The sequence below is a fragment of the Arvicola amphibius genome, chromosome 12, assembly GCF_903992535.2.
Source record: "Arvicola amphibius chromosome 12, mArvAmp1.2, whole genome shotgun sequence".
Classification (NCBI taxonomy): Eukaryota; Metazoa; Chordata; class Mammalia; order Rodentia; family Cricetidae; genus Arvicola; species Arvicola amphibius.
Window position 1 is genome coordinate 25,123,574 of NC_052058.2, and position 27,525 is coordinate 25,151,098.

General features: G+C 48.9%; 2 protein-coding genes across 5 annotated transcripts; both read right to left on the reverse strand.

Annotated features, from left to right (window-relative positions):
* Positions 1-5,502: 5,502 nt before the first annotated feature.
* On the reverse strand, positions 5,503-23,296 carry Itih4 (inter-alpha-trypsin inhibitor heavy chain 4). 4 transcript variants are annotated; one of them, XM_038348720.1, is made up of 23 exons: positions 23,139-23,296; positions 21,835-21,995; positions 20,146-20,250; positions 19,874-20,036; positions 19,630-19,740; positions 19,017-19,145; positions 18,301-18,417; positions 17,941-18,109; positions 17,736-17,861; positions 17,369-17,550; positions 17,100-17,285; positions 14,501-14,640; positions 14,148-14,302; positions 13,697-13,723; positions 13,396-13,452; positions 12,819-12,986; positions 12,034-12,105; positions 11,681-11,713; positions 11,495-11,599; positions 10,427-10,595; positions 6,302-6,456; positions 6,093-6,189; positions 5,503-5,720 (listed from the first exon to the last, which is right to left on the reverse strand). In XM_038348720.1, exons 1-23 carry the CDS (start codon positions 23,226-23,228, stop codon positions 5,651-5,653), a joined length of 2,787 nt encoding a protein of 928 aa, XP_038204648.1. In that variant the 5' UTR covers positions 23,229-23,296; the 3' UTR covers positions 5,503-5,650. The 4 variants fall into 4 exon arrangements, with proteins under 4 accessions (XP_038204648.1, XP_038204649.1, XP_038204650.1 ...); XM_038348721.1 differs by lacking the exon at positions 13,697-13,723; XM_038348722.1 differs by lacking the exon at positions 13,396-13,452.
* Positions 23,297-25,586: 2,290 nt separating this feature from the next.
* Mustn1 (musculoskeletal, embryonic nuclear protein 1) lies at positions 25,587-27,525 on the reverse strand. The gene is made up of 3 exons (XM_038349670.1): positions 27,190-27,525; positions 26,102-26,234; positions 25,587-25,929 (listed from the first exon to the last, which is right to left on the reverse strand). Exons 1-3 carry the CDS (start codon positions 27,196-27,198, stop codon positions 25,823-25,825), a joined length of 249 nt encoding a protein of 82 aa, XP_038205598.1. The 5' UTR covers positions 27,199-27,525; the 3' UTR covers positions 25,587-25,822.

Below are 27,525 nucleotides of genomic sequence, written 5' to 3' on the forward strand. Positions count from 1 at the left end.
GACTGTGTGCTGGCAGGTGTTTCTATCTACAGTGCTTGGAATGCCAGGAATTTCCTTCGAATGGTCTGATCTTGGGTGGGGTCAGGTGATCTCAACTTGTGGTTTCTCCTGCAGCTGGGCTTCAGCTTCCTCTCAGGGTAAACAATTGAGAGTCCATTGAAATTCATCGATGGCCAGAGTCCCAGGTGATAATGGTTGGAGGAATTAAAGAACTTCCTTTCTGCCCAGACTTAGATTGTCACGGCTGGTCTTCACAGCAAGCAGGAGAGAAACTGGTCCAGAGGGACCAAATGGGACAGAGAAATGACTTCCAACTCCACCTTCCACAATGCTCAGCCCTTTTCAAGCTCCCATTACCTTCTGCTGGGCTGCAGACTGATGCTATAGGCAGGTGACCAAGATGTAAGCCCATAGGCTTTTGGTGACACTCCTCCACTACCCACCCACCCATTGACTCATCTTCATCCACCCAGCCATCCTTGGAGTCTGCAGACAGGCAATGGTACCCTAGGCCAGGGTCTCAGGCAGAGCTGGTAGCACCGTTCCTATTTTCATCCCGGGTTTCTATGGAGCTTTGCACAGAGCATAGCAGACGCTTGAACATCCCCCTTTGTCACTCTGGGGACAAAAGGCATTCTTCTATTCTCCCTACTTTCCGAGCATGCATCAGGTGTTTCTCTTCATCATTCATTTTCCAGACACACAGACTGCTTCTAATTGTAATATCATCATCCTGCCTGGATCCTTTGCCTCCTCAGCTGTCTCTGACTGAGGGCCGGAGGGATGCTGGGCAGAGGATCCTGGAGAAGGAAACAGTGGGTGAACTCTAAATGGCCAGTCAGGGGACACAGTAAGACTAGAGCTAGGACTCAAATTGAGGAGCGTCTTGAATGCAGAGCTCACTTGTTGGTGGGGGCCTGGTACTAGGTGGCTACGGGTCACAGGAATGGTCATACCTCTCACAACAAAAGACTCACAGACACTTTTCACTTCTGGGCTCAGAGAATGACTGTGTGGGGCTCACACTGGTCAAGAGGAGGGTGGAAGGGGGACTTGATCACTGCCACTCTAGGGAGAGGGCATAGACACACAGCTCCCACCTTCCTCTGATCCAGGGTGAATGTGGGAAGAAGGCTAGAGAAATAACCCAGCCCAAGTCCTGCCACTCCCTCAACTCACGAGCAGCGAGGCACCTCCACTCAGGCAGCAACTAGGCAGGCCGGGTCCTCCCCCTCCTCCCACAGCCATACTCAGGACTTGCTCCAGGTGAAGGGTGTGCCACCAGGGTTGGCCTGGTCTTTTCTTACCTATCCTGCAGCGCCTTTCTCTCTCTTTCCCAGAATTCAGTGCAGGGTCCCATCTCTAGGCGGAGGCTCCTGCTGCTCCCTCCACATGGGCATCCTTGCCCTGCTCCCTGGGAGCCACCTTCCCTTTGTCCTTCAGAACCACTCCTAGGAAGCTTTTTTTTTTTTTTTTTTTTTGACATTACGGGCAAGAAAGTATCTGTCGAGGTCAATTTTGTCACCTTGTCAAGCAGAATCACTTGTGGACGGAGTCTCAGTGAGGACTTAAACAAGTCCTCAATAGGAATTGGCTGGCCTGTGAGGGGTGTTTTCTACTGGTTTCATCAAAGTAAGAAGACTCACCCTGGGTGTAGGCGACAGCATCTCTAGGGCCCAGTCCTGGGCTGGAAAGGAGAGGAGGAGGCAGGCAAGTGCTGGTGTGAACACGTTAACTAATTGTTGTCTGCTCTGGAGTGTGGACGGGATGTTGAAATGACCCGTGTGAGACAGGCAGTCACACGAATTGAGCCAATTAAAAGTATATATATATAAGTCATTTAATCAGTTGATGTTCGAGAGCAGGCCCGTGCCTCAGAGTCTCTTAGGACTGAAGTTCAGGGGTGAGGTTCCAGTCAAGGAGGCTGGGTGGGGGTGCAACAGTGCAAGTTAAGTGTTCTTACACGTTGGGCAAGCCTGCCAGAAATTCACCCACTGGCCTGATAGTTCACTCTTACAAAGGCTCATTCAGCCAACACCCTCTGTAGTTCAAGAGTTGGCATAGAATATTTTTCTGATGAAAAAAACCTTCTCGGCTTTCCTGGAGAGATGGCTCAGAGGTTAAGAGCTCTTCCAGAGGTCCTGCTCTTCCAGAGGTCCTGAGTTCAATTCCCAGCAATCACATGGTGGTTCACAACCATCTGTAATGAGATCTGGTGCCCTCTTCTGGCCTGCAGGCACACATGCAGGCAGAACACTGTATACATAATGCATGAATAAATAAATATTTTTAAAAAATAGTTCACCTGGTCTTGATTTAACCTTGGTATGCGGCACCTATCCAGAAAACTGTGCATTTCTTTTACATTTTCCAATTTTGTGGAGTACAGGTTTTTGTAGTATGACCTAATGATTTTCTGGATTTCCTCAGTGTCTGTTGTTATGTCCCCCTTTTCATTTCTGATTTTGTTAATTTGGATATTCTCTCTCTGCCTTTTGATTAGTTTGGATCTGGGTTTGTCTATCTTGTTGGTTTTCTCAGAGAACCAGCTCTTTGTTTCACTGATTCTTTGTATTGTTTTCTTTGTTTCTATTATATTGATTTCAGTCCTCAATTTGATTATTTCCTGTCATCTACTCCTCCTGGGAGAGTCTGCTTCTCTTTGTTCTAGAGCTTTCAAGTGTGCTGTTAAGTTGCTAGTGTGAGATTTCCTCCACTTTCTTATGTGGGCACTCAGTGCTATGAACTTTCCTCTTAGCACTGCTTTCATAGTGTCCCATAGGTTTGGATATGTTGTGTATTTATTTTCATTGAATTCTAGAAAATCTTTAATTTCTTTATTTTTTTTCCTTGACCCAGGGGTGATTCAATTGAGCACTGTGAGTTTGTAGGCTTCCTTCAATTAGTGTTGTTGTTGAATTCTAACTTTAAGCCATGGTGATCTGATAAGATACAGGGGGTTATTCCAAATTTTTTTGTATCTGTTGAGGTTTGCTTTGTTACCAATATATGGTCAATTTTAGAGAAGGTTCCACGAGGTACTGAGAAGAAGGTATATTATTTTGTATTTGGGTGAAATGTTCTATAGATATCTATTAAGTCCAACTGAGTCATGACATCTGTTAGTTCCCTTATTTCTCTGTTAAGTTACTGTCTGGTTGACTTGTCCATTGGGGAGAGTGGGTTGTTGAAGTCTCCTACTATTAGTGTGTAGGGTTTTATGTGGGATTTAAGCTTTAGTAATGTTTCTTTTAAACATGTGGATGTCCTTGTTTCTAGGGCATAGATGTTCAAAATTGAGACTTCCTCTTGATGATTTTTTTCTGTGATGAGTATAAAGTGTCCTTCTTTGTCCCTTTTGATTGATAGTCTGAAGTCTATTTTGTTAGATATTAGGATTGTTACACTGGCTTGCTTCTTAGGTTCATTTGATTGGAAAATATTTTCCCAACCCTTTCCTCTGAGGTAATGTCTGTCTTTGAGGTTAAGGTGTGTTTCTTGTATGCAACCGAATGTTGGATCCTGTTTTTGTATCCAGTCTGTTAGCCTGTGTCTTTTTACAGGTGAATTGAGTCCATTGATATTAAGCGATATTAATGACCAGCGATTGTTAATTCCTGTTATTTTCTGGCGGTAGTGTGTGTGTGCTTCCCTTCTTTGGGGTTTGCTGGTGGGGGGTTCTCTCCGGCCCCCAGGACTGCAACATGGAGTCCTCATCCACGATGGGTGGGTTTTCCAGTGATGCAGTGGTCTTGGAGTCACTCCTGCTTTTGTATGTAACCCCTCATCCATGCTCCGGCGAGTTCTCAATAAATACATTGGTTTACCGACTACACGAGTGTCGGCTGCCATGTCAGAGGAGCACGGTCAGCAACGGAGTCTGTGGAGTTCAAGTCACCGAATAGCAAATCTAAACCCTGCAGAGGCACAGCCTGGGAGGATTGTCTGCAGAACATCCCCGGCTTCTGCTGTGCTTCCTCCTGCTTGCTGCTGCCTGTTCCTCCTGTATTTGGCATGGTGAGATTGCTGTGAGAAAGGATCCCACTGTTATAGTGTGATGTTTCCTGGGAAAACCCCACGCCTCACCGGGCAACTTACTTGCAAGCCATAATTTTTATAAGAGCAATGCTAATTAGTTAGCTCTATGATTCAACTGGGCTTTCTGAGTTAGCCTAAAAGATACAGGGGGTTAGGACAGTTGGTAAAGATGGTTAGGGAAATAGTTTAGGTTATTCTGCTAATTGCTCCAATAAGAGATTTAAAAAAAAGGCAAAAATAGGCTAAAAGTCACCTTTCCCTTTGTTAGACATGAGAATTGCAGAGGACAGAAAATAAGAACAAGGAAGTTCCACGCTTTGTGTGGAAAACAGGCTGAGAGACAATGAAAGCAGTGGCGTCCCTAGCCCCAAGGCTAGGCCTGAGTTCCTTGGCCATCTAACGTACAAAATTAATCACAGGCCCCGGTGTGCACCCTGAAAATACAAACTTGTACGAGGGAATTTAATGACCCAATTGTGTATAAAGAAAAATAGATGGCAAACTGACCGCTGACCTAAAGTTCCTCTAAAGCCTCGAAATCTGCTACCCCCGCACCATGAACAGCTCCCTGCCAGCCCAAAAGGAACTGGCTTAGCTGATTTAAAACTGTTCATCGGAAATAAAAGAATCATTGCTTCGGGGTGAAGATGTTATAGTGGGAAAAATAATATAAAAAATGCTTAACTACTTGGTGGCTTCTAAGGAAAACATGTTGTGACTTGTGGTCTTCATGTGATTTCTCCTCATGTAAAGATTCCAATCTGTTTTGAGGAATATGTAACTTATGGTTATTAGGTAGTCTTTTCTTGCATAGAAATCTGTTTTAGGTGAAATAAAAGGGGAAAATGTATAACAAAAGAAGGACATCCAGCAGAGAGAGAAATAAAATGAAGAATTAAGTTTTGACCCTCAGAAAAGTGTGTGTGTGTGTGTGTGTGTGTGTGTGTGCGCACGCGTGCGCGTGTGTGTCTGTGCATGTGCCCATGCTCCACCAACACCACACCTCCCTCCCAGTTTCTCTGAGCTTCTGGAAGCTGGTTGGCCAGCAGCAGACTAGGGTGGAGTCCTTGCTTTGATCTGTTATTGGTGCCCTCTTTGGGATGAAAAGTCATTCATTCCCATCTCAAGACAAAAACGTCACAAAACTGTGCCACCCAGGCAAATCTTTGTGAGTCAAAGCTGGTTCTCACGGCCCAGGCAACTGCACAGCAGGCCTCCAACCTGCTCTCTCTTGAGAACGTTCTTCCATTCTGGGACCCTTACTGGGTGCTGCACTGGCGTTTTGAATGGCTGGTTTCATATTCTTCTGACAAAGACCAAGATAGGGCTGAAAACCTCCTACGGGTTTCCCTGGGCCCTGGCTGCTGAGGGCCAGTTGTGGAAGACTCTAATGTTCTATGGGGCAGAATCTTCAGGTTGGGACCCCGTGTCCCCCAGGATGAGCCATGGAGTCATGACACCAGCTTCCTGGGTTCATATTGCCTTCTTTATTTGTAATAAGTGAGAATCCTCCTCCCCATTAAGACCTAAGCCTCGCCGGTGGTCCTGGTGGCATGCCGTGTCATCCATCCACACACAAGGAGAGTGAGGTAGGCAACACTGTTCCTAACAGCTATATCTTCACGGTCCAGCAGGAAATCTTTGTTGCTGGCAACCCTTCTCGGTACTCCAACTTGAGCTCTCTGGGGTGGAAGACAGCAGAAACCATAAATAGGTGGTCAACAAATCTCAGGTGAGAAGAAAGAGACGGGAGACAGTTGTAGACAGGGACATGGAGTTAGGGAATCTCCGAGTCCCTCAGAATTCCTTCTGACATAGGTCAGGATGGTCCAGTTGCCCAAAGGCTTATTCAAGGAACTTAGCTTGTGAGGTCTTTTGGATGCAGGACTTTGGAAGTTGGGGAAGGGACAAGGAGAGCCTGTGTTTTTCTGTGAGTCCAAGCTGTTTTTTGTTCCCCAGCAAGGGGACAAGAGCAGGGTTCTGTAGATCCCAGCTCTCACCCTCCTAATCCCCACCTGCCGCAGCCAGGCTCAGTGGGCTGGTTGTACGCTTACTTGGTAGCCGGGTATTCTGTTCCCAGAACGCTAAGTGTCCGTGTTGTGTTATCTGGTCCAACTGGTGGGTCCCAGACGATATCCTGGTAAAACTGACCTGGGGTTAAAGGGCAGGTCAGTGAGGGATAAAGACAGTGAGGGAGGTGGGCGGGGTGAGAGGCACCTGTCTGTGCTCCGTCACAGGCAGTTTCTAAGGGCAAGCGGAGTACCGAATTGTCCAATGGTGCCGTTGGAGAAGCGCTCAGCGTGTGACACAAGAAGCGCCAGTCTCTTCTGAGGGTCACTTATGTGCATGACACCAATCGTCACTCTGTCTGGGCCACTGAGCTTCAGGAATCCCTTCTCGTCCATGACTATCAACAAGCTGCAGAGAAACCCCAAAGCCTGAGCAGGGAGGCAGAGACACCTGTGTGGAGTCTCAAGGTGGTGCAGAGATGGTGGTAGGGGTGGGGAATTCTCTTGGCCAGGAAGTCACTGTGTGGCCTTATGCAGAGAATCTCCTAAGTCTTCTAGGCTCAGTTTCCTCACGGGCAGAACAGCACCCACAGGAGCTGAACGATGTCCGATTTCCCCACGCTGTTTATAAAAGAGAATTGCAATTCCTTCCTCTGGTTTTAAATTGGTTTCTTATGAATGAATTTTATATGCTTTTATTGGGGGTGATGGATAACAGTCATTGTTAGTTTGATTGGACTGAGAAGCACCTGGACTATTAGTAAAATTCATCTCTGGATGCGTCTGTAGGGATATTTCTGTATGTTAAATGAAGGGGGAAGAGCCCATCTGAACATGGGTAACACTACCCCACAAATTGGGGCATGGACAGAATAAAAGGGAGAAAATTCTTTCTTGCAGGTATTCTCTGCCCTGGTCTGTCACACTGTGAGCTGCTCTGCTCTGCAATGATGGACTGAAACCTCTGATGTGGGCAGAATAAATCCTCCCTCCCTTAAGATGTTTCCTTGGGGTTTCTGCTCACAGTAGCAAGAGAATCTCACACAACTGCCCTGAATTCTGTTTTTACAGCTGGTGCCATGGTTTCAGGTGACTAATGCTTTTTTCAGGAAGACTCCCTGAAAATCCTGACTACAACCATAAAGAAATAAACCTAGAAAAACTATAAAACATGCAACAGATATTTCTGCTCAAACATAAAACAAAAAATCATCCTTTGCTGACTTGAGTACAGCACACAGGCTACATTTGTACTCATGCAGAAATATATATTACCTTGAAAAGTTTATGTATTTTCAGAGCAAGGGCACCAGATACCAATGAAAATGGGTGACCTGTTGATCTAGCTTCTCAGAGGGTTGCAATCTCCTCGGAGTTCTGCATCCAGAACAGCTTCAAGACTGCTGGCTGAGATGATCCAGCCTTACAAACTACTCTAGCTAAGATTTTATCACTATCCTGAACTTTCTCAGTGTCCCCCAAAGATTCCAATGCCCCCCAAAATACGAAGTAGTCTAGAGAATGACACCCATATTCCTAAAAGATGGTTTATGGGGTGTTTATTTTAATTTAAGGGGAGGTTAGTTACAAATTGTTATTTGTCTTGGTTTAAAAAAAATAAACAAAAGAATTAAATTCAAAAATCTCTTTCTAAAGAAAAAAGGGAATATGATATATGAATGATAGGAAAAAAGGGTAGATTATTGAATCTACTTTAATCTAAAAAATAACTATTAACCTATTAATCTCCAAGTATTTTACAGTGGTGTGAATTTTAGTTTATTGATACAAACTTAAAGTTATTTTTGCTATACTATGTGTATGTTTCTACTCTTGTTTGGGATATTGTGCTTATGCAACTCATTTAAAATGTAATGTGTAATAAAAATACAAATTAATAGTCATCTATAACAGTCAAACTTATAGTCACGTTAGGTATGTTTTCAAGGTTATAAACAGATATATTTAAATAAATAGATGGTCTTCAAACACTTCGAAGACCTACAGAATATGGTAAAAAAAAAAAACCTTAACCTAAGGTTTTTCATGACAGTGAGACACATCTGCTCCTGGCAGCACTCATCTACTTCAGAGAAGATGATGGGCATCAAAGAAACTTCATATGGAGTGTGCTTTCTTTATGGCAAAAGCTAGCCATGTGGGCAGAGAAATTGCCCTTGTCTCACTTGTTGATAGTATGCTGTTCAAATTGGACAAGCAGGATACAAAAGAAAATAACAGTGAACTTTGCCAAAACAAGGTGGGTCAGTCCTTCAAAATTCTTGATTCACAGAAAAGTCTGTCAATATACTAGACCTGTAGGCCAAAGCTGAATGTTCCAACATCACAGAAGAATCTAGGGTAACTGTCCAGGCAGCCAGGTGTTCCTGTCATTAGGTAACATTTCACCCTTCTGGGGTCTTTGATAAAGGTGAAGACTAGATAGTCATAGTTAAAGTTTTCCTTAGCTATGATAAAAGGTAAATTAGATATAAAACTTTAGACTCACAAATATAAAATAGATAATATAATATTTTCTTTAATTTTGCCAAATATAAATGGACTAGATATTGAATTGTAATTCTTATTTGATAATTGTTTTTGTTGTATATAATTTTACTATGTTTTTTTTAAATATTTATTTATTTATTATGTATACAATGTTCTGTCTGTGTGTATGTCTGCAGGCCAGAAGAGGGCACCAGACCTCTTTACAGATGGCTGTGAGCCACCATGTGGTTGCCGGGAATTGAACTCAGGACCTTTGGAAGAGCAGGCAATGCTCTTAACCTCTGAGCCATCTCTCCAGCCCCTAATTTTACTATGTTAAAGTTGAAATCTTACTTTTTAATTACACAAAAAGGGGAAATGTGGGATATTCCTTTATACTGTATGAATATATGTTATTGTGACTGATTTAATAACAAAGCTGACTGGCCAGTAGCTGGATAGTTAGAGGTTGGTGGAAAAGTCAGTCAGAGAATTATGGAAAGAAGAAGGGCAGAGTTAGGAGAGATGCCAGAGATACAAAGGAATAAGACATGCTGGCAGACAGGTAAAGCAATGAGCCATGCAGCAATACATAGATTAATAGAAATGCTTAATTTAAGTTGTAAGAGATATTTAGTAATAAGCCTGAGCTATTGGCTGAGCATTTGTAATTAATATAAGCCTTAGTGTGTTTACTTGGAAGCTGCTGGCAAGACAGAAACTTCCATCCACACCTTATGACATTGGAAGGACTTCAGATGAGCACACTGGATTTTCTGTGTGTATGCTTATTTGGGAAATGTGAACAAGGCCCTGATAAAGTTTTGGTAAGATGGAAATGGACAAGACCTTTTGCATGGAAAAAGATAGGCCATGGGATAGGCTGGAAACTCAGAGGACATACTGCAGAAGGTCTTCAGCCTCCTGTGACTTACTGAGCTAGAGAGCTGGCCTCAAAAGCCTACAGTGGCATAATCATGCTTCCCAAAATCATCTGCCTCCATTTCCCACTAGCTTTCCAACATGTGATATCAGCTAAACTGCTCTCTCCTCGCTAAAGCTTCAAACAGGTTAATGATTAATTTTAATTGCCAATTTGATAGGACTGTGAAATACTTAGGAGATTACAAGAGAATAACTTTGATTGTGTCTATACAGGCATTTGCAGAGACCATTGGCATGTTAGATAACAACTCGGCAGGGAAGGCCACCCTGATCATAGGTAGCAGTATGCATTAGGGTAGGGACCCAGACGGCACAAAAAGCCAAAAAAAAGTCTGCTAGGCAGGCATGTGCTCCTCTCTCTCTACCTCTTGGCTACCTTGAGGTGAGCCACATTGCTCTCTGTCACTCTTCCCGCCACACGATGATCTGCCTCACCGTGCCCAGAAACAACAGGACCATGTGACCACTGACTGACAACTCCGAGCTCAAACCATCCTTCTTCCCTTGTTCCTCCCAGGTGCATGTTACAGCAATGAGAATTCGCACACTCTGCAGTGAGAGGAGCATTTACAAGCCCTGGCACCAGGCCTCGGGCTTCTCATGAATGTCAGTGTGAGCTCACCACTCAATCTGGAAAAGCCTGGTGATTAGAAAGGAAACAAAATTTGAAGGGCCATGTGGTGTGTGCATACAGAATGGCCTACAAAGCTAGCTCCAAATGACACCGCCTTTACATGGGCTAGCGACCTGGCTTAATGATGAGGTCCAGGTTCCAGGACAAAGCTTCCAGAGCCGCAAGACATTAGGAGATTTACCTCTGTCCTGCCTGGAGTGCTGCCACTACAGGGGACTCCTAACCAACCTCTGGCCACTGTCGTCACTAGCATGACAGTTCATACAGCCTGAGAGGCCACACACACCTAGGACCCCACCCTGGGCCTTACCTGTGTAAGTCAGAGAACAGTGTCTGCTTCCACTTGTACTGGGAGTTTTTCTGGTCCCGAGTCACCACCACGTGTTCAGGGCTTGCACGGACAAACAGGCGCGGCTCCTGGATGCGCACTTCGATCGTTGAGAACCCGTCTTTCTCATACGTACCTCTTACCCAAAGCCCTAAGGAGGCCAGACCAGAGAGTTCAAAGGCAATTCTGGGCAATGTCCTGAACCAGGCTCTCCATGACTATGTCCTCCTGGAACTGGATCCCCAGAAGGGTCACTCTCTACAATACTTCTACTTCAGGTTTGCTTCTTCTCCTTTGGTTTTTTTGTTTTGTTTTGTTTTGTTTTCTTTTTTGAGACAAGATCTCACCTAGTAGCCCAGGCTGGCCCAGAAACCCATGTAGACCAGGCTGACATCAGACTCCCAGCGATCATCCTGCCTCTGTCACTACTTGGGATTAAAGTTTTGTGCCATCATACCTGGCTCAGGTCTGGTTCTTATGATTTCCACACTCAAGACTTGGTTTTCTGTGAATTTGGACCTCAAATCGTGTTGATGGCCACCTTGTGAGATTTTGATAATCACGATGGGGATGTTGCTGTGCTTAGGGGTAAGTCATGGTGGGGGAGAATTGTCTGTATTCTGTCAATTACGTTTTAAATAAATGTTGATTGGCCAATAGCCAGGCAGGAAGTATAGGCAGAAAACCAGACAGGAAGTAGAGGTGGAGCAATGAGAACAGGAGTATTCTGGGAAGAAGGAAGCTCTCTCGCAGTCCTGCCTAGACACGGAAGAAGTAGGATGTGACCTACCCCGCCAAAAAAGGTAGTGAGCCATATGGCTAACATAGATAAGAATAATGGGTTAATATAAGTTATAAGAGCTAATACAAAGCCTGAGCTAATGGGCCAATCAGTTTATAACTTATGGAGACCTCTGTGTGATTTTCTTTGGGATGTGCTGGCTGTGGGAACTGGGCAGGACAGAAACCCCAACAAGCAAACCCACATGGTATAAAGTCATATGAGTGGGGTCTGGGTTTCTCCGTGGATTCCTGGGATGCATCTCTTACCCTGACCTGGGTCTTCAAACAGACTGATGGGCTCATGAAAACGTAAGATGTCCACACATAGCTGGCCCACACTGGATCCAGGAAGTGGCAAGACAATAGCAGGAGCTGTAATAAGCAGCACAGAGTTCCTGGGTCAGGAAGAGTCAAAGGGGCCAAAGGTGGGCGGGAGCTGGCAGGGGTAATTACCTGAGTGTGGGGGTTCAGCTGGTGTGGCACTCTCTAAAAGAAAAAGAAAAGCTCTGGGTTCAGGTAGTCTCTTTTTGGGGAACAGGGCATTGTGGATGGAGTAGTGGGTGACTGTGACTGGGGCTCTCTCTTCTCACTCTGACATGAAGAATACCATGTGACAGGTTGTAGAGACCCAGGGCTCCCCCTTGTCCCCAGGGCTCCCCCTTCTAATATCTTCTAGAGCTACCGAGGGAGTTCTGGCTTGGGTATCTTTATGTTTTTGTTTATTTCTGGTGCTAGAAAGCAAATTGAGGGACCTGTGCACTCCAGGCAAGCGGCCTATTATCAAGCTCCATCCCTAGCTCCAGTACCTGCATCTTTTTTCTTCGTGCTTTGTGCCACAGCTTGACTTAAAACCACGGGAACTCTAGTTGCTGAGGTGACTGAAAGAATAGAAACATTCACTAACAAAAATGGAGAGTCAATAAGGACACGAGGCCGGCTGCACCTGCCTGGCCCCTGTCCTTACTGTCCATCAAGCTCAGGCCTAGAGGGCAGGAGAGATGTCAAGGAGATAGGCCCTGACTGAGTCTGAGTTCACATTGGGAATGGGAAGAAGTAAAAGGGACTATAGTTGACTTTGGAGATGGGGAAGGCTTTCTCTTCCGTCATGGGGAGTAGATCTTCACCATAAACAAGGTCTTGCTCTGGAGAGGCCTGGTGTTGATTAACTGGTGGGGGAAGAGGTGCCTCAAGAAGGAAAGGATTGACCATGGTGTCCAAAGAGTTTTGTATTGAGTCCTCCTGTGACCCAGGGCTCACAGAAGAGAGTACTCTGCCAGGCCTGTGGGCTGGCAATCGAGGGGCAGTGAGGAGCCAAGGCAGCACATGCCTGACCCACAATGCTGAGGACCAGGCTAAGAGGAGGCTGGTTGAGGGCCGGAAAAGTGAGGGTAGCCACAGGAAATGAGATGCTCATCCCAGCCCCTGGGTCCCGGCTCTGCTTTAGGACAGAGTCTAGCTAGGCCCAGCCACCTGCTTTCTTTGCAGCTGTCCTCACCTAGCTTGTGCTTGGTGTCCTCCCTCCCTCTACGGGTCAGAGTCAAGTTATAAGGAAAAGAAAGGCCACTGTGGGTCAGAAAGGAAGGGGGCTCACGGAAGGGTGGCAGGTCCGGTCCCTGGAGACGTTGCAGCCTGAAATTGTCGCTATCAAAGCGAATAGAAATGTGGGGTTCACCAGGGGGTCCCCAAAGTCCAGGAAAAGCGCTTTGTCTAAATGTAGAGCCAGTAACACTCAGTCTGGGGTCCGTGTGGAGCGTAGTTCCTAGATTAAAAACACCAACATGAGTATTGTTTTCACAGGCAATGTCCTGGCTCCCCACAGTCAGGAAGGGGCCCTTATGCCAGGAGCAGGATGTAGAGAGGGTGCATATCCTGTTTTCCTTGCTGGAGAGCCTCCCCTAGGCAGGAGACAACCGCTGGTAGGGTTTTCCCTCTGAGAGGGCAATCTTTTCCTGAGCTGTGCCCCTTAAATTACCCTGATTACTAAATCCCCTTCTCTGGACCAAGTAAGACTCCAGAAGGCCAACTTTAATTAAACACTAATCTTTAGTGGCAGGCCTGTGACCAGCCACGTGAGCCAGGCTTAGCTTTCACAGGCAAGTGCAGAGCCCAGTCTATCTCCTGCCACAACTCTGCAAACCTCTTCTCTCCACTCCTTTCCCCACCGGCACCTTTTAGTTTGGGCCGTTTAGGTCTTCGGGCGTGAGTCTTGAAAAAGTGGTCTTGCCCTGGAAAACAGTGAGAGCTGTGTTTACCCCTTGGAGTCAACCCTCTGGGGCTCCATCGGATGGGAACTGTGTACCTAGAATCAGGTCAAACCCTAAGGGGTGGCCAGCATTTGAGTGAACCATTGACTAAGTAGACCTGTGAGTTTGGTTAGACAGCACCAGCTCTTGGGAGCGGGGCAGACCGTGGCCTCCAGCATACCGGTAGGCTATATGTAGGCTGGCTCTGGAGTCATCAGGCCCTTACCTAAGAAGGCATCTCTTGGTCCGTTATCTGTACAAAGAAAAAGAAAAGGAGAGCCGGGCGGTGGTGGCACATGCCTTTAATCCCAGCACTCGGGAGGCAGAGACAGGCGAATCTCTGAGTTCGAGGCCAGCCTGGTCTACAAGAGCTAGTTCCAGGACAGACTCTAGAAACAACAGGGAAACCCTGTCTCGAAAAAAAAAAAAAAAGAAAGAAAGAAAAGGAGAGGGAGGTATTGTGGGGTGGTTTTGCCAATTCAAAGTGCCTATGTTTAAATTTGCTTCCCCAGCCCCAGACTACAGATGCAAGCAGTGAATTTAGGGAGCTGCAAGACCTGTTCTCAGTTTCCTCCTTGGTGAACTGAGATGGGTCTCCCTGCGTCTCTGGGAGTCTGTGGATGGCAGGGGCTTAGTCGGCAGGCTGATGGTGCCAAGAGACCTAGGCCCACACTCACCAGCATCCACAGGCTTCCCAGCAGCTTGAAATTGTTCTTGGCCTTCAGGTTTGGTGACCACCATATACGTACGGGGGGTGACAAAATTGTATTTGAGTGACAGATTCAGAGCTTGGGACTCAAGCGCCTCTAACTCAGCGCCTGATGCTGAAATCCTGTGGATTGAAGACATGGGAGTCAGGCGGTCCCTGGTATCTGGGCAGTCTCCTCTCACGGGCCCCTCCTGCGAGTCCCCTTGGGAGAGTGTAGAGTTCAGACATAACACCTCGTTCCATACCTGTGCCACCACTGAAGGACTTACTGATGTCATGTGGAGCCCATAGCAGTGACTTACAAGGGTCAGGGTCACTCACATCTGCTCGAGCTGCTGGTTTACGGTCAGAAATGCCCAGAGCCTCTCCATGAAGTTGTGATAGATGTAGTTGGGGCTCTGGAACTCCTCCTCCTTTGGGGCTACGCTGGCCTCCATTTGGAAGGTGATGTTCTGCTTATGCTGGAAAGAGGTACCAGCCCAGGTGAGAGAGGGAGGGCCCGATGCCTACAGCTGACCAGCATTCGAGTTCCTCGTTAGAACCCTGACTGGGATAGGGGCAGGTCAGGGCAACTATGTGGGCTTCATTCCTTTTGAGTATTGGTGGGGGGGTAGGGAGGGAGTTCAGGAGTATGAGGGTCTCCCACAGACCCTCCAAGACAAGAGGGAGGTGGGGAGAAGTGTTAGCAGTTGTCCGTTGATAGCAAGACAGCTGTGTAGCCTGGAGTTTGGGTCATCTGACCTGTTATAAGAAGGGAAGCAACTTCCAGGACAGAGCAGAAGGAAGGTGTCTCAGATACAATGTGGAGCTAAAAGGGTTCTCCTCCCCCAAACACAGAGACAGGAAAGGAAAGAGAAAGAAGGACCCCAGTAGTTAGCAAAAAAGATGAGACGAGAAGGTCAGAGAACCAATAAGCCTATCTATTCCACATCGCCCCTCTGCTGGGGCTGGCCCTGGGGGCGATGGCAGGACACTGTGCACCTCTCTGTGGTCTGGCTGCTTTCTTCCCAGGGGAAAGGCAGTCATGGGCTTAGTTTGGCCCAGCTGGCAGCCTAGGCAATGGGGCTGAGAGCACAGGTGTGCAAGCCTCTCCCTCAGAAGGGCAGCTAAGAGACCCTGCACAGCCTTCTGCCCATCTGCTGGCACTGGTCTCTTCCTGACTCTTACCCAGGGTCGGTCTTGCCAGAGTTTTGGTGTATGAGGGTCACAGACATGAGGTTTTTCTCTCTACACAGTAAAGTTACTACTTATTTGATGTTTTTCCTTAAATTAATTTTGAATAGACTAACGTTTTCTTGGGCTTATCTTGAGTGTATTGGCACATGTCTGTGATTCTAGCTCCTTGGGAGACTGATGCGGGAGGATTAAAAACTCAAGGCCTGCCTGGGTTACAGTGCAAGTTCAAGGCCATCTTGATCTTGTCTTAAAATAAAAAGTAAAAAGAGGACTGGGGCTATAGTTTAGTGGTAGTGTATTTCCTTAAGGCCCTAGATTCAATCCCCAATACTAAAGAAGAAGAGAGTGAGCAGATCCATCCTTATGTTTGAAGTCTGAGTTACGTTCGTGTTTACACGGGGCTGGTAGGCATGTGAGGTGGTCATATTTGTAACCGGGGGAAACTGAGGCACAAGAGCTTTAAGCAATTTTCCCACTTCTCACCTCTGAGAGGTGACGGAGCTTGGTCTAAAGACAGGTTGCTTGGCCACACAGCCTTCAGGAACAGTCCTACACTTGACTGTGTCTGAGATGAGGCCCTGGGCCCTCCACCCCCACTGTCATTCTCTGCAGGCAAGGTGCCCTGCTTGCATATGTGCCCAACAACTCTTCCTCACTTCTGGGTTCCACCCCCTCTTACCTATCATTCATCTCAGCAGACCTTCTGCTGAATTCCTGGGCACGTACTGTCGGGAACATTCCAGGCAGTCACTCTACTTCTGTACAAGTTGTCTGTCTCAGAAGGATATGTAAGGTTGGCCTTATTTACCACTACATCCTTTAGCCTAATGGCTCTGTGGTGTGGGAGGTCCTTCTGTCTATGTGCTGCTTTTATTAGTTAATGAATGAAGAAACTGCCTTGGCCTATTGATAGAGCAGAACTTAGGTAGGCGGGGAAAACTGGACTGAATGCTGGGAGAAGGAAGGTGGAGAGAGAGAGATGCCATGAAGCCGCCAGAGACAGACGCCAGTTGGAACTTTAGCTGGTAAGCCACAGCCACGTGGCAATACACAGATTAATAGAAATGGATTAAATTAATATGTAAGAGTTAGCCAATATGAAATTAGAGCTAATGAGCCAAGCAGTGATTAAATTAATACAGCATCTGTGTGGTTATTTTGGGGCTGAGCAGCCGGGAATGAAACTAGCGGCCTCCTCCTACAGCTCTGTTTTATCTGTGACATCACAGCCTGACCCTCTTGCACCCAGGGGCAGAGAAGTCCAAGCAAGGTTGGGGCCCTATGAGGTGTCCCAGAAGCAGAGGAGAGCAGCATATGTTGTCTGTCCTGCCTGGACCTTGGTCTGCTCACCTATGAAATGGAATAGCTCTTGTTGTCCTACCCACACCCTCAAAGGTCTAGTATGAGGACAGAGGGACGTTGAGAAGGAACACCTGCGGTCATCACCTGCTCACAGAAGAGTAAGGTGTCAGGGGGGCAGACTGAGTGATCAGTTCCCCTATGTGTCATGTTCTCTCATGAGCATCACGACATTGTTTATTGGATTTCTACCATGAGCTGACACAGCTGGGCCTGGTGTCCTTCAGGAAAACCTGAGGAGCAGGGTCCTTTGACAGTCACTCAGGACCCATCAGCTGGAACTTGGTATGACTGGGACTTGAGCCCAGTGCCTCTGACTGGGAATGAGGCGGCTGCCCAAACAGTCCTACTGCCCCTTGGTTCTGGGATGTTCAATCATACTCACTGTCTGCCCGCTGATTTTGGCTGTGAGGACATCAGGACCCTGGGCCTGGAGCTTCCCAGCTACCACCATCTCTGAGCCCTTAAAGTGGTATCGGAACTTGTCCTGCGTGACCACCTCCACAGCATCACTGGGGTATTCAAAGCTCACTGCCGACAGCAGCGGATTGGCTACTTCTTGGTAGAAGTCCTACAGAGTGTTAGGGGAACATGTCACAAAGGCAAACAGAGTCTGCCTGGCCGTCTGTATCCCACGTTGGATCAAACTGGTACCTGGAGCTGCAGGGCGGAGTCTGAGTCCTCGTAGATGCGCCGGGCCAGGCCACCATTTTCCTGTGCCAGCTTCTCCAGGAAAGGGTAGTGGACATCAAAACCGAAGCCCAAGCAGAAGAGGCTGTATCGGTTGTTTATGGCTTCCTGTACATTCCTCTGGATAGTTGTGGGATTGGTCTCCCCTAGACTCATGAAGTTGGGAAGAGGATGAGAAAAGAATCATTTGCTCAGTGGATATTTCTGGAACTTCAGAGCCAAAGGGGTCTTGAGGATTCTCCTTCTCCCTGCCCCAGGTTTCACAGCCAGTCTGGAAGCAGTTCCAGCCTTGCTCCACATCTAGCATGCCCCAAAATGCCAGTGTCCTCACCTCGGGTGGGTTCACCATCTGTGAGCAGGATGATAAGGGAGACACTGTCCGGGAGCAGTTGCTCAGTCTGGTTGCTGGTATCCAGCAGTTTCACAGCCGAAAGCACTGCATCGTTGATGTTGGTCCCTGAAGGGCACATGCTTAGGGTTGACCCCAGCTCGTGACCATGGGCATCCCCAAGTCTCCCGCCATGTAGGACACTCACATCCATCAGCCCCGATCTTGGATGCATAGTCTGTGGCCTCTTTCACGTTCTCTTCTGAGGCTTTCACCAGTGATGGCCTCCATTGGGTTTCTTTCCCATTGAACACAATGAGGTTGAACTGGTCTGTGGGGCTGAGGTCATTCAAGATCTTGATTAGGGCTTCTCGAGTCTAATGGGGCAGGAGAGAAGACAAGGTAGGTGTCTCAGAGGTGCTCTCTAAAGGCTCGTGATCCATGGGCTAGTTTCCTGGTATCTAGGCTCATAGTTTATGCTTTGGAGCAGACTTGACCTCAGGAAACCCCCACCCATGGTACCATAAAAGGTTAGGATGCTGCTGATCTCATGGTCCAGGAAACCTACCTGCTGGATTTTCCTGCCTGCCATAGATCCACTTTTATCAATGACAAAGATCACATTCTTGGGCATTGTAGGAAGGTCCTCAGGGGCAAAGTAGTGTACAAAATAGCCGTTCTCAATCTGTGTGCAGAGTGAGACCACACTCAAGTGATCAGAACTTCAGCCCAGCCCTGTTTCTGCTAGACCCCTTCGTCCCAAATCCCTGGTTCCTATGTTCCCTTTTCATAACCCCTCTCCATCCCAGCTCCGTAGCTCCCCCAAATCCTCACCATTTCCCACAACTCAGCCCCTTACTAACAGAAGACTTTCATATTGATGCATAACCTACAACTCTCTCCATAACTTTTCCCGTTTTGGTATTTGAAGTGGCTAATACTAAAAGACACAATGAACCAAATATCCATCAAGAGGGAATGCTGGGAAAACAAGGAGTAAGGGGAAGCACAAGTGATGAACGCAACTGCCGGACTCACATATCAGACTGAGCTAAGGGCCTCTGGGCAGCAATGCAAAGAGGCAACCCCCAAAGCAGTTCTTCTCTGCCTCTGGAAAGGGATTAGAATTCAGGACCACCACAACTGAACCACCCACTTTCTGTGTGACCCAGCCCCTAGTGCAGTGAGGACCCATCGTTTCCCTCTTCTAGAACATCCATGATTAGTTGTCTGAAGGCATGGCCGACTGTGAGGTTTCACTGTCCTTGCCTGGAGTCTACCCACCTGGATGGAACCCCCAGAGACAGACCGGTCCACGTCATAGCGGACAATGAAGTTCCCGTCCAGGATTGTATCCTGGTCATTTTGAGGTTTTTGTTGCTGGGAGAGTGTTGGCTTGAACCGGATATGTGCCTGGAGGAACAATCAAAGCTGACGCTGAGAGGAACAATGAGGCCAACACCCCTTCTGTGTGCGCACTGGAAAGTTAGATTCCCTATGCAGCCATGGGTGAAAATTCTAGGGGAACGTTCACTCTGAGCCAAAAGGTGACTGCTTCCATTTGGTATGTGTGTGAGGGCGTGCTCAGGTATGAATTCCATTTCTGGGGACACGCAAGCATCTGAGCTCAGTGCAATTCATTTATCTCTCTTGAGGCCCCTCCCATCAGTCCACTCTCCAAGTTTGTTCCCCATAAACCCCAAGCTCCTATAAGGACCCACTGACCATCCCTAAGTTTTACTGTCCTGTCTTCTTGGCAGTGGCATGGACACAGATCTCAGAAGCCTTCCCAGCTCAGGGAACATCCAACCATTTTCTATGGAAATCTAGAGCACAGTCAGCTGGACTGAAGACTGGCCCTTGGGGTGTCCTCACTCGGTGGTCATAGCAGGCTCACCTTGGTCTTGTTCTGTGAGGTGGTAAGGGCGTCTGCCAGTTCCTGCGTCATGAAGGTGCTCTCTGTCTCCAGAAGTCTTATACCCTGAGGCTCAAAGATGTGGATGTCCATCTGGAAGCAAGAGATGGGTCACCAGGGGTTCTATGAATAAGCTGTGCTCCCAGGAAGCTAGGCGGCAAGGAGAAGCTGCCTCAGTTGAGAAGGAAAATCTAGGGGGCTTCCTGAAGAGAGCAGCACCAGCTACCTGGAAGTGCTTGACCAGCTGCTGCGGCTTCACTTTGAGGAGTAGCTCGTATGTTCCCAGTCTCCGTCTGAGTAGTTCCTGGTATATCAGTTCGAAGGTAATCTTGGCTTTAGGGGCCACAGTGACTGATACTTCAAATTGCTCTGTCTGCCTCCCTGCAGTCCTGGGGGATAGGAAAATAACAGCCCATTGGCTCAGGTTGGGATGGCTGCTGGAGGGAAGGAAGGCTTCAGGCAGTCTCTATCTGTATGCACCCTTCCCCATAGGCTCACTTGACGAGGCCAGCGCTCTCTCCCCGGCCCACTGCTGCCTGGTACCGCTCCTGGGCTGCAGCCTTGTCTTGGACAATCCCTGGGTACGTCACGCCATCGATGACCCTGGACAGGGAAGAGAACAGTTTAAAACCTTTTCTTAGAAGGGCCTTTCTAGAATTTGGTGAGCCTTTTGGTGTGATTCCTATCTTCATCTAAGGCCACTGCCATTTATCATGCATGTACTGTGTAGAAGACCTCATGTATGACACTGGGAGATGCTTTCAGTAATCCCGAGACACACACAGTGTTGGTTCGCACGGTCTTGCTGCGGGAGCAGGGCAGGTTACAGAGGAGGCAGGGCACATTCCAAGCTGCCCCGTGGATCTTCTGCATTGTTCTGCAGCTCCAGTCAGTCAGAGCAGAACAACACAGTAATGAATTGTCCTTTACCCAGCCTTGACTCTACCTCCTGTGTGGCCAGGCGTGAAGGCTGTGATCCTATTCTCGGCAGCTTCTCCCTTAACCCTCCTGCTTAGGGTGGCTGTTGCAGGGAGCCTGGCAGCTTTGGAAGCAGGTTTGGGACACCTAGTGGTGGAGACAAGCTTCTAGTCGTCATCCTTTGAAGTTGAGAAGGAACTGTCAAAGCCATTTCTCTGCACAGAAAATGGCTGTTCCAGGGGTTCCTTATAGGATGAACAGGGGCCAGAAAGAGGAGTGGGGTGAGAGGGCGGAAGTGTGCAGAGAGGGGGGAGAGAGGGGGCTCTAACTGAGTGCACAGAACAGGCATCTTTCTCTGGTCAGGGCATAACTCTGGGTCAGAATGGGGATGGACGGGAAGCCTGGCTCCGTCTGCTGGATGGAAAGTTCACAGCTTCTCCAGATGCTCTGCAGGGCTCCTGGCCAGAGCAGGGGGCAGGGCAGGGGGCAGGGGGCAGGGGGCAGGGGGCAGGGCAGGGGGCAGAGCAGGGGGCAGGGAAACCTGCCTCGCACTTCTCCATCTCATGCCGTGGACCCATCTGGGGACCCACTGACCTAGGCTCCAGAGTCAGAAAACAGAAACTGTCCTGGAGTGGAGGTGGGTGGGGAGAAAGGAGGAGCGAACCAATGGGAACCTAGCCCCACCCGTGCAGTTTTCCGGAAACACCCATGCTAGCCAGTGCTCTTGCTGGCCTCTATCCCTACATGCTTCCCCTACTGGGAGCAACCCCCCTTCAATGCTTGCCTCGCAAACATGGATTTTCCCCAAGTTTAGTAAACATTGCAAAACAGATCAGGACGGGGGTGTGAATGAAGTCAGAGGGCGAAGTAAGGCCTCCTGCCAGCTCAGAGTCCACAGAAACCCTGGCATCTCCTGAGAAAACAGTAGCCATGCCTGTGATAAAGAGGGACCCCAGGAGTTAGGGCTAATATCTTCTCAGCTGGAATACGATTCCGGTGACTTTCTGAGTCTTCCTCTGGCCTAGAGTTGCCTTAGGCTTGTACTCCTCAAAGGCAGACTCCAGATGCTGTGGTTGGTGGTCTACCACCTAGAAGTACTTAGTGAGGAGGCCGGACCACGGGAGGGACAGACATGTCTCTGGGCTGGTAACATTCTTGTTCCCTGTGAGGCTGACAGGACAAGGGTGTCCCAAGTGACGTGTCTCAGGCTCAGAGGAGATGGAGTTGCAGGGCTGAGCGGTGGTTTGGAAGAAGCAGGAAGACACCTACATGGAGAAGTTGGTGATGAAGGCTTTCCTGGGTAGCTCTAATTGGAAGGTGGCTTCCTGAGCAGTGTCGGCTCTGTTGACCACCCGGCTGGTAACAACAGTGTGGGCGAACCGGAAAGACACCTGGGAGTCCACTGTGAGGCTGTAGATGTCGATGCCATTCTGGACAAGGGAAGGGAGAGGGCTGTGTGGTTTAAATGACACCCCCAGCTCTTGAAGGGAAGGCTCTGTTCCCAGACCAAACTCCGCCCTTCCTCTGACACAGATACGGACTAGGTCCAGGCTGAATCCTGTCAAACCGTTCACATGTGAACATTGACTGAGGTCAGAGGCCGCTGTGGACCTCACTCCCCACAAGGCAGCACCATGGAGCGGGCCTCCAGAGAGAGCCCCCGGGGTGAGGGGTGAAGCCTGGTAGGATCACACTTGGGCAGAGACAGAGGCCTGGAGTCAGGGACCTTGTGTCCAGGCTGAGCTCCGCCTGGTAAAAAAAAAGGGGCAGCAAACAAGTTCTTTGATTTTTGGAAATCCTAAGCTCTGTGAAAACGGGAGAACACTCCTGCTCCACTCCCGTCAGACGGTCACGGGAGCTGTGAGAAACAGCAGAGGACCAGGTCTCTGAGGGGTGACAATCCTCTTGGCCCATTCTGCCTGCAGCACACCCTCTGTCCCAACCCCTCCACAGGGCTACTCCACCTTTTGAGCTGAGGCTGGTAACCCCTTAAGAATATGTACACACATACAGCCCTATGCTCCCCTGCCTGCTCTGTGTGCCATGCTGCACACACACGGACTGTCCCGACACTCTTGCTCACCTGCCCAGTTTAACACAGAGGGACCAGCATGTCTTGTTTACAGCTTAGATGTCAGCTCGGCCCAGGTGTGACACTGAATGCTTCCTAGGTATTATGAGGTTGATTTCCAACCAGCACAGCCCTGAGTTGGTTATATTATTACTCCCTTTTGGACGAGGAAATTGATAGAACATATAAATAATTCCCAGAAGCCATTCATCCGGAACAGAAGAGCCGGGCTCATACTGCCACATCCTGACCTATGAGGCTCTGCTTGCTGTCAGCCTCAAGGGACCATCGCCTAAGCTCTCCATCTACAAAGTGGCAAGAATGGGATCACTCCTTCTTTGAAGTGAAGGAGCCTGCAAGGATCTCTGGGCAGGGCCATATCTTTGCACACACACTGACCTGCACACGCATACCCCGAGGCACTTCCCAGATGTGTTTGTTCACCCCCAGCTCACACCACACACACACCAGTATACACAGAGGCAACTATGGATACTGCTACCTTCCTGGCAGTGGTGGTCTGAAGCCCGGCCAGCAGCGAGGGCAGGATCAGCAGGATGCCCCACATGTGGGCAGGAGCCGAGCTCTTCATTGGCCTTCAGTTGCCTGCCAGGCTGTTTCTGAACCTGAGAGCAGGTGGGTTATAAACTGGTAACTTGCTGGGTGTCCTGCCCCTACTGGTGCAAGTTCTGGGAAATGGGATTTCCAAGCCAAAATCTCAGAGGCCTCAGATAAGGAGACAAGTGACCTATGTCCAGTGAACTTTGATGACAGCAGACACACCCTGAGGAAAGGCAGGCTCAGGTGGGAGCTGGGTATTAGCTCCCCTTCTGCAGGGTCCACATTTCCAGGAATCACAGCCTCACTAGGTCATCCACCAAGCTTTGTAGGGCCAGAGACACCCAAAAATGAGGCCAGTCTGTTCTTCATGAGTCTAGCCTGGGAGGAAATAGAGGCCTCACTAGGGAGACTAGGGTTGGAAGGATACCCCAGGTGGCTTCCTGGAAGAGACAGGGGCTTCCTAGCCAGGTAGACAAGCCTGGGGGATCCCTGAGACATTCGGAGCAAATAGAGGTGTCTGAGGATGCCAACAAGGATGGGCACTTTTTGGAGCAAAAGAGCCTCTGGTTCAAGGCTGCTGTTTGGGTCCTATTACTGCAATGGGACTTTAGGTTCAAGCCAAGCAGACCCCCAAGCAGGTCTGCAATTTGACACACCCAAGAGCTGTTAAGATTCATACCCTGAGCCTAGAGCTGGAGTTTGCAGGAAGGTGGGACACACGGGAGGTTGCACAGGGTTCCTGAAGGTTGTGTGTAGGTAGAGAAGGTGGTCTGATTCGGTTACACCAGGATCATGAAAGAGTCTCTTACACACTGTGCTACTAGTGGCTTTTCTTGAAAAGCCCTTTATAAAGCTGAAGTACTGTTTGTTTTGTTTTATAACAAATAGTGATAAAGTGAGCAGACAGTGGGTATGTGGTGAGGCTGGTGCAGATGTCCTTCGGTGGTAGAAAGGCCACTCCCGGGCCTATGGACATGAAAGGGTGGCCGGCCGCTGGTGTGTCAGACATGAAAGGGTGGCCGGAAGAGCGGCCTGCTGCTGGTGTGCTGTTTATTACCTCTGCAGTTTAGCTCAAGGCTGGTGGTGTCTGGCCCTAGGAACAATTTCTGTTGCTGCCACTAAAACCTTCCCTTTCTTTGCAAGGCTGTGGCCCGAGGCCACACTTCTGTGCACCTGCTCACCCTCTTGGCTCTGGATGGGACTGGGGTTAAACAGGGGACACAGGTTCTGGAAGAATGTTCTTCAGTGGTCCAATGAACAAGTACAGATTCTTTCCCCACAGAAGAGCTGCTCCTCTGGGACACAGAGCACAGGCCCAGCCGGGAGCCAGAGCTATATAAAGCCAGGCTGGCTAGGATGTGAGAAATGCCCCAAGAAAGCCGCCCAGGGCACGAGGGGCTTTCCAGCAGGACCATCCACAAGCTAGGCCTGCTCTCAGGAGCCACTGTCAGCCTGCCTGTGGTCTTGACATCCCAGCTGGCAGGCTGTCTCCTCAATCTGACACAGCAGACACAGGACACAGGTCTGAAGAAGTCACACCCCACAGACAACATACTAGCAGCAGAGTGTGGTGGGGGACTCCGAGAAACTTGCTGCCTCTGGCCAGAGGAACCATACCTAGTTTTGTCTTTGAGATGGGGACACAGTAAAGCAGCAGCCTAACCAAGGGGAAGAGGGATGGACGCTGAGGACCTTAGCAACATCTCAGAGGCTTCTGTGGCAGACAAAGGGACTTCACTCTAAGAAGTGCCACTGTGCCCTGTTTTCCAGGACAGGCATCAACTCAATTATCCTGTTGATGGGAAACCAGAGGCTAGTTTTAAATTGTATTTTTATTTTAGGTTATGACGATTTTGACAGCAGGTGTACCACATGTATGCAATGTCCACAGAGGCCAGAAGAGGGTGACAGAGTTAATGATTGTGAGCCACCATGTGGGTATTAGGAATTGAACTAGGGTCCTCTGCAGACACATCAAATACTCTTTGCTGTGAAGTCATCTTTCCAGCCCTGAAACAGAGGATTTAGAAAGGAGAACAGAAGCCAGGCATGGTAACTCACACCTTTAATCTCAGCACTCAGGAAACAGAGGCAGGTGGATCTGTGACTTCAAGGCAGCCTGGTCTACACAGAGAAACCTTGTCTTGAAAAAACAAAACAAAACAAAACAAAAAAAAAAAACAAGAGCAGAGAGAGGTCTAGTCATCGGGTCTGCACTATGTCTCCATGTCTACGGTTCTTGTTAGTACATCCCAGAGGCCCTGAAAGCACACACATTATCCCCACCCTCCCCAGAGCCCAGGAAGGGCACCGAATGTGTTACATCCCCACAGCTCCCACTCTCCATTGGCAGTGAGTGACCACGGCCACTGACCAACTGACACCTTCCCAAGGTTGAAGCCACTCAGGCACCCTCTTTATTGGTGTTTCCAAGGTGCTGGGAAAGAAGGGCCAGGGCTGTGGGAGTCATGATGGTTCTGGAGACAGCAGGGAAAAGGCATCTTCCAGCATTATAAAAAAGATAGAGATAGATAGATAGATAGATAGACAGACAGACAGACAGACAGACAGCTCGTGGGAAAGGCTCCTGTGTCCAGGTGTTTGGAGTGGCGCAGTATGCACTTCTCAGCCAAAGACGCTCTTAGCAGGTCCCTCTTTGGGTTTCTCAAAGACTGTCTCGGTGCCTGTGCGGTTGCGGCTGAATACTGACGGGGCAGCTGAGCCAGCTTGCTCTGTGGGTAAGAGCAGAAGAGTGGAAGCAGGGACCTAAACTGGTTTTCTCAGGAACAAGGCTCCTTATGCTGGGTGCAGCCCCTCTTATACCCAGCAGCCCTCAACACCTCTCAGCTACCACTGGGAGATGCTGATGTCCCCAGCCCTACCAAGGGCCTGCAGCACACTCACCACAGTCCCTCATGACCTGGTATGTCTTAGACTTGATCTCCTGGTTCTTGGCCAGGTTCCCACGGGCCCCCTTCAGGTCTTCTTCCTTCACAGGGGGACGCTTCTTCTTGATGGGGGCTTCAGCAGTGCCAACCTTGGAAAGCCCAGAGAGCCTTGAGATGAACCCCTTAACTTTGGCAGGGGATCATCTTCCCAGATCACCAAACTCAATTCAAAGCCTACTCTTCTCCCAACCCCTACAAGTCCCCCTGTCCTCTTGGACATTTGACCTTGGCCCATAGAGAGCTCCTGGGGGTGGTGGCCACTGCAGCCTCATACTGGCCTGTTTGCCAAATTCAGGACTGGGCACAAGGGGCACAGGGCCTTCAAGACTGAGCAGCCCTAGGAAATTGGGTGAGTTCTATGCCCTGTTCACTGGGTAGCAAAGCGTCCCATAAGAACTGCCTCCATCCTTTCCCCAAATTGAAAACACTGGCATTTTCGATTATTGTGTTTGGAAAAAAGGAGACGGGGTAGACAGTTGTGGAGCAAGCAGCAAGCACAACCTTGCTATTCTGTCTGTCCCAGTAGAGCCAGGAAAGCCAGATTCTGCTAACCCCTCCTTGTCAACCCCAGGCGCCTGTGCGCTTGAGGCCCTAGTCCTTCTTAAGCCCTGCAGGCAGGTGCAGGGCTTCCTTCCCTCTGCCTGGGCAGGGCTCCCAGGGAAACACAGGCCTGCCCAGAGACACATCCTGCTAGGGAAACAGAAGGACACAGCTGTGACCTATAGGCACAGTCATTTTCCTCCAGGTGACTAAGATACAACTGGACGCACTAAGCTATCAAAGCCAGCTCCCCCATACACACTCAAAAGCACACACCGTTCTACCCAAGTTCTCCCCACCAACACCTCACAAGTTGTGGGACAACCAAGGCCATTCACCAGAGCCTGGTGGGACCGGGGTGTCCTCACTGAGCCCAGCCTCCCAGGGCCGCAGGGCTTCTTGTTAGGCTTGGCTTTTAGTCCAAAGTCGACACCACCAATTAGTGTCCAGTCTGGCCCCTCCCAACTTCCTTGGCACCAGCTAGCCCCCACTAGGTCTTCTTACCTCAGACATGGTAGATGCCAAGTAAGTTTTCTGTAGTTAACTCTCTGGCAGGGAGTAGCCACAGGAAGAGATCTGTGTGAAGTCCAACCTTCTGGAACTTATATAGCCTGCTTGTGTGTCCTGGGCAGTCACTCCCCTCCTTTGGAAGCTCCCACATGATTCAGATCCACACAGCTACTAGCTAGTGTTTATTCTTGGAGATGATAGGCAGCAGTCCTGGTGAAAAATAGACAGCTGGGGGTACCCCATGCCTTTGGGAACAGCTGCTCTCTTGCAGGTGGGAGGTGCTGGCACCAAGTCCAGGCTGTGTTTATGAATGTGAACCCTGGAATGTGT

Bases quoted from the DNA above. Each gene is read 5' to 3' on its own strand.
- Itih4 (XM_038348720.1), bottom strand. From the start codon at position 23,228: ATGAAGAGCTCGGCTCCTGCCCACATGTGGGGCATCCTGCTGATCCTG. The intron at 17,551-17,735 runs GTGAGGACACTG...TCATGAGTCTAG, and splicing joins AGATGGTGAACCCACCCGAG to GGGAGACCAATCCCACAACT. The intron at 11,600-11,680 runs GTAATTACCCCT...TGCTTATTACAG, and splicing joins AGCTGAACCCCCACACTCAG to CTCCTGCTATTGTCTTGCCA.
- Mustn1 (XM_038349670.1), bottom strand. The intron at 25,930-26,101 runs GTGAGTGTGCTG...TCTTACCCACAG, and splicing joins CCAGGTCATGAGGGACTGTG to AGCAAGCTGGCTCAGCTGCC.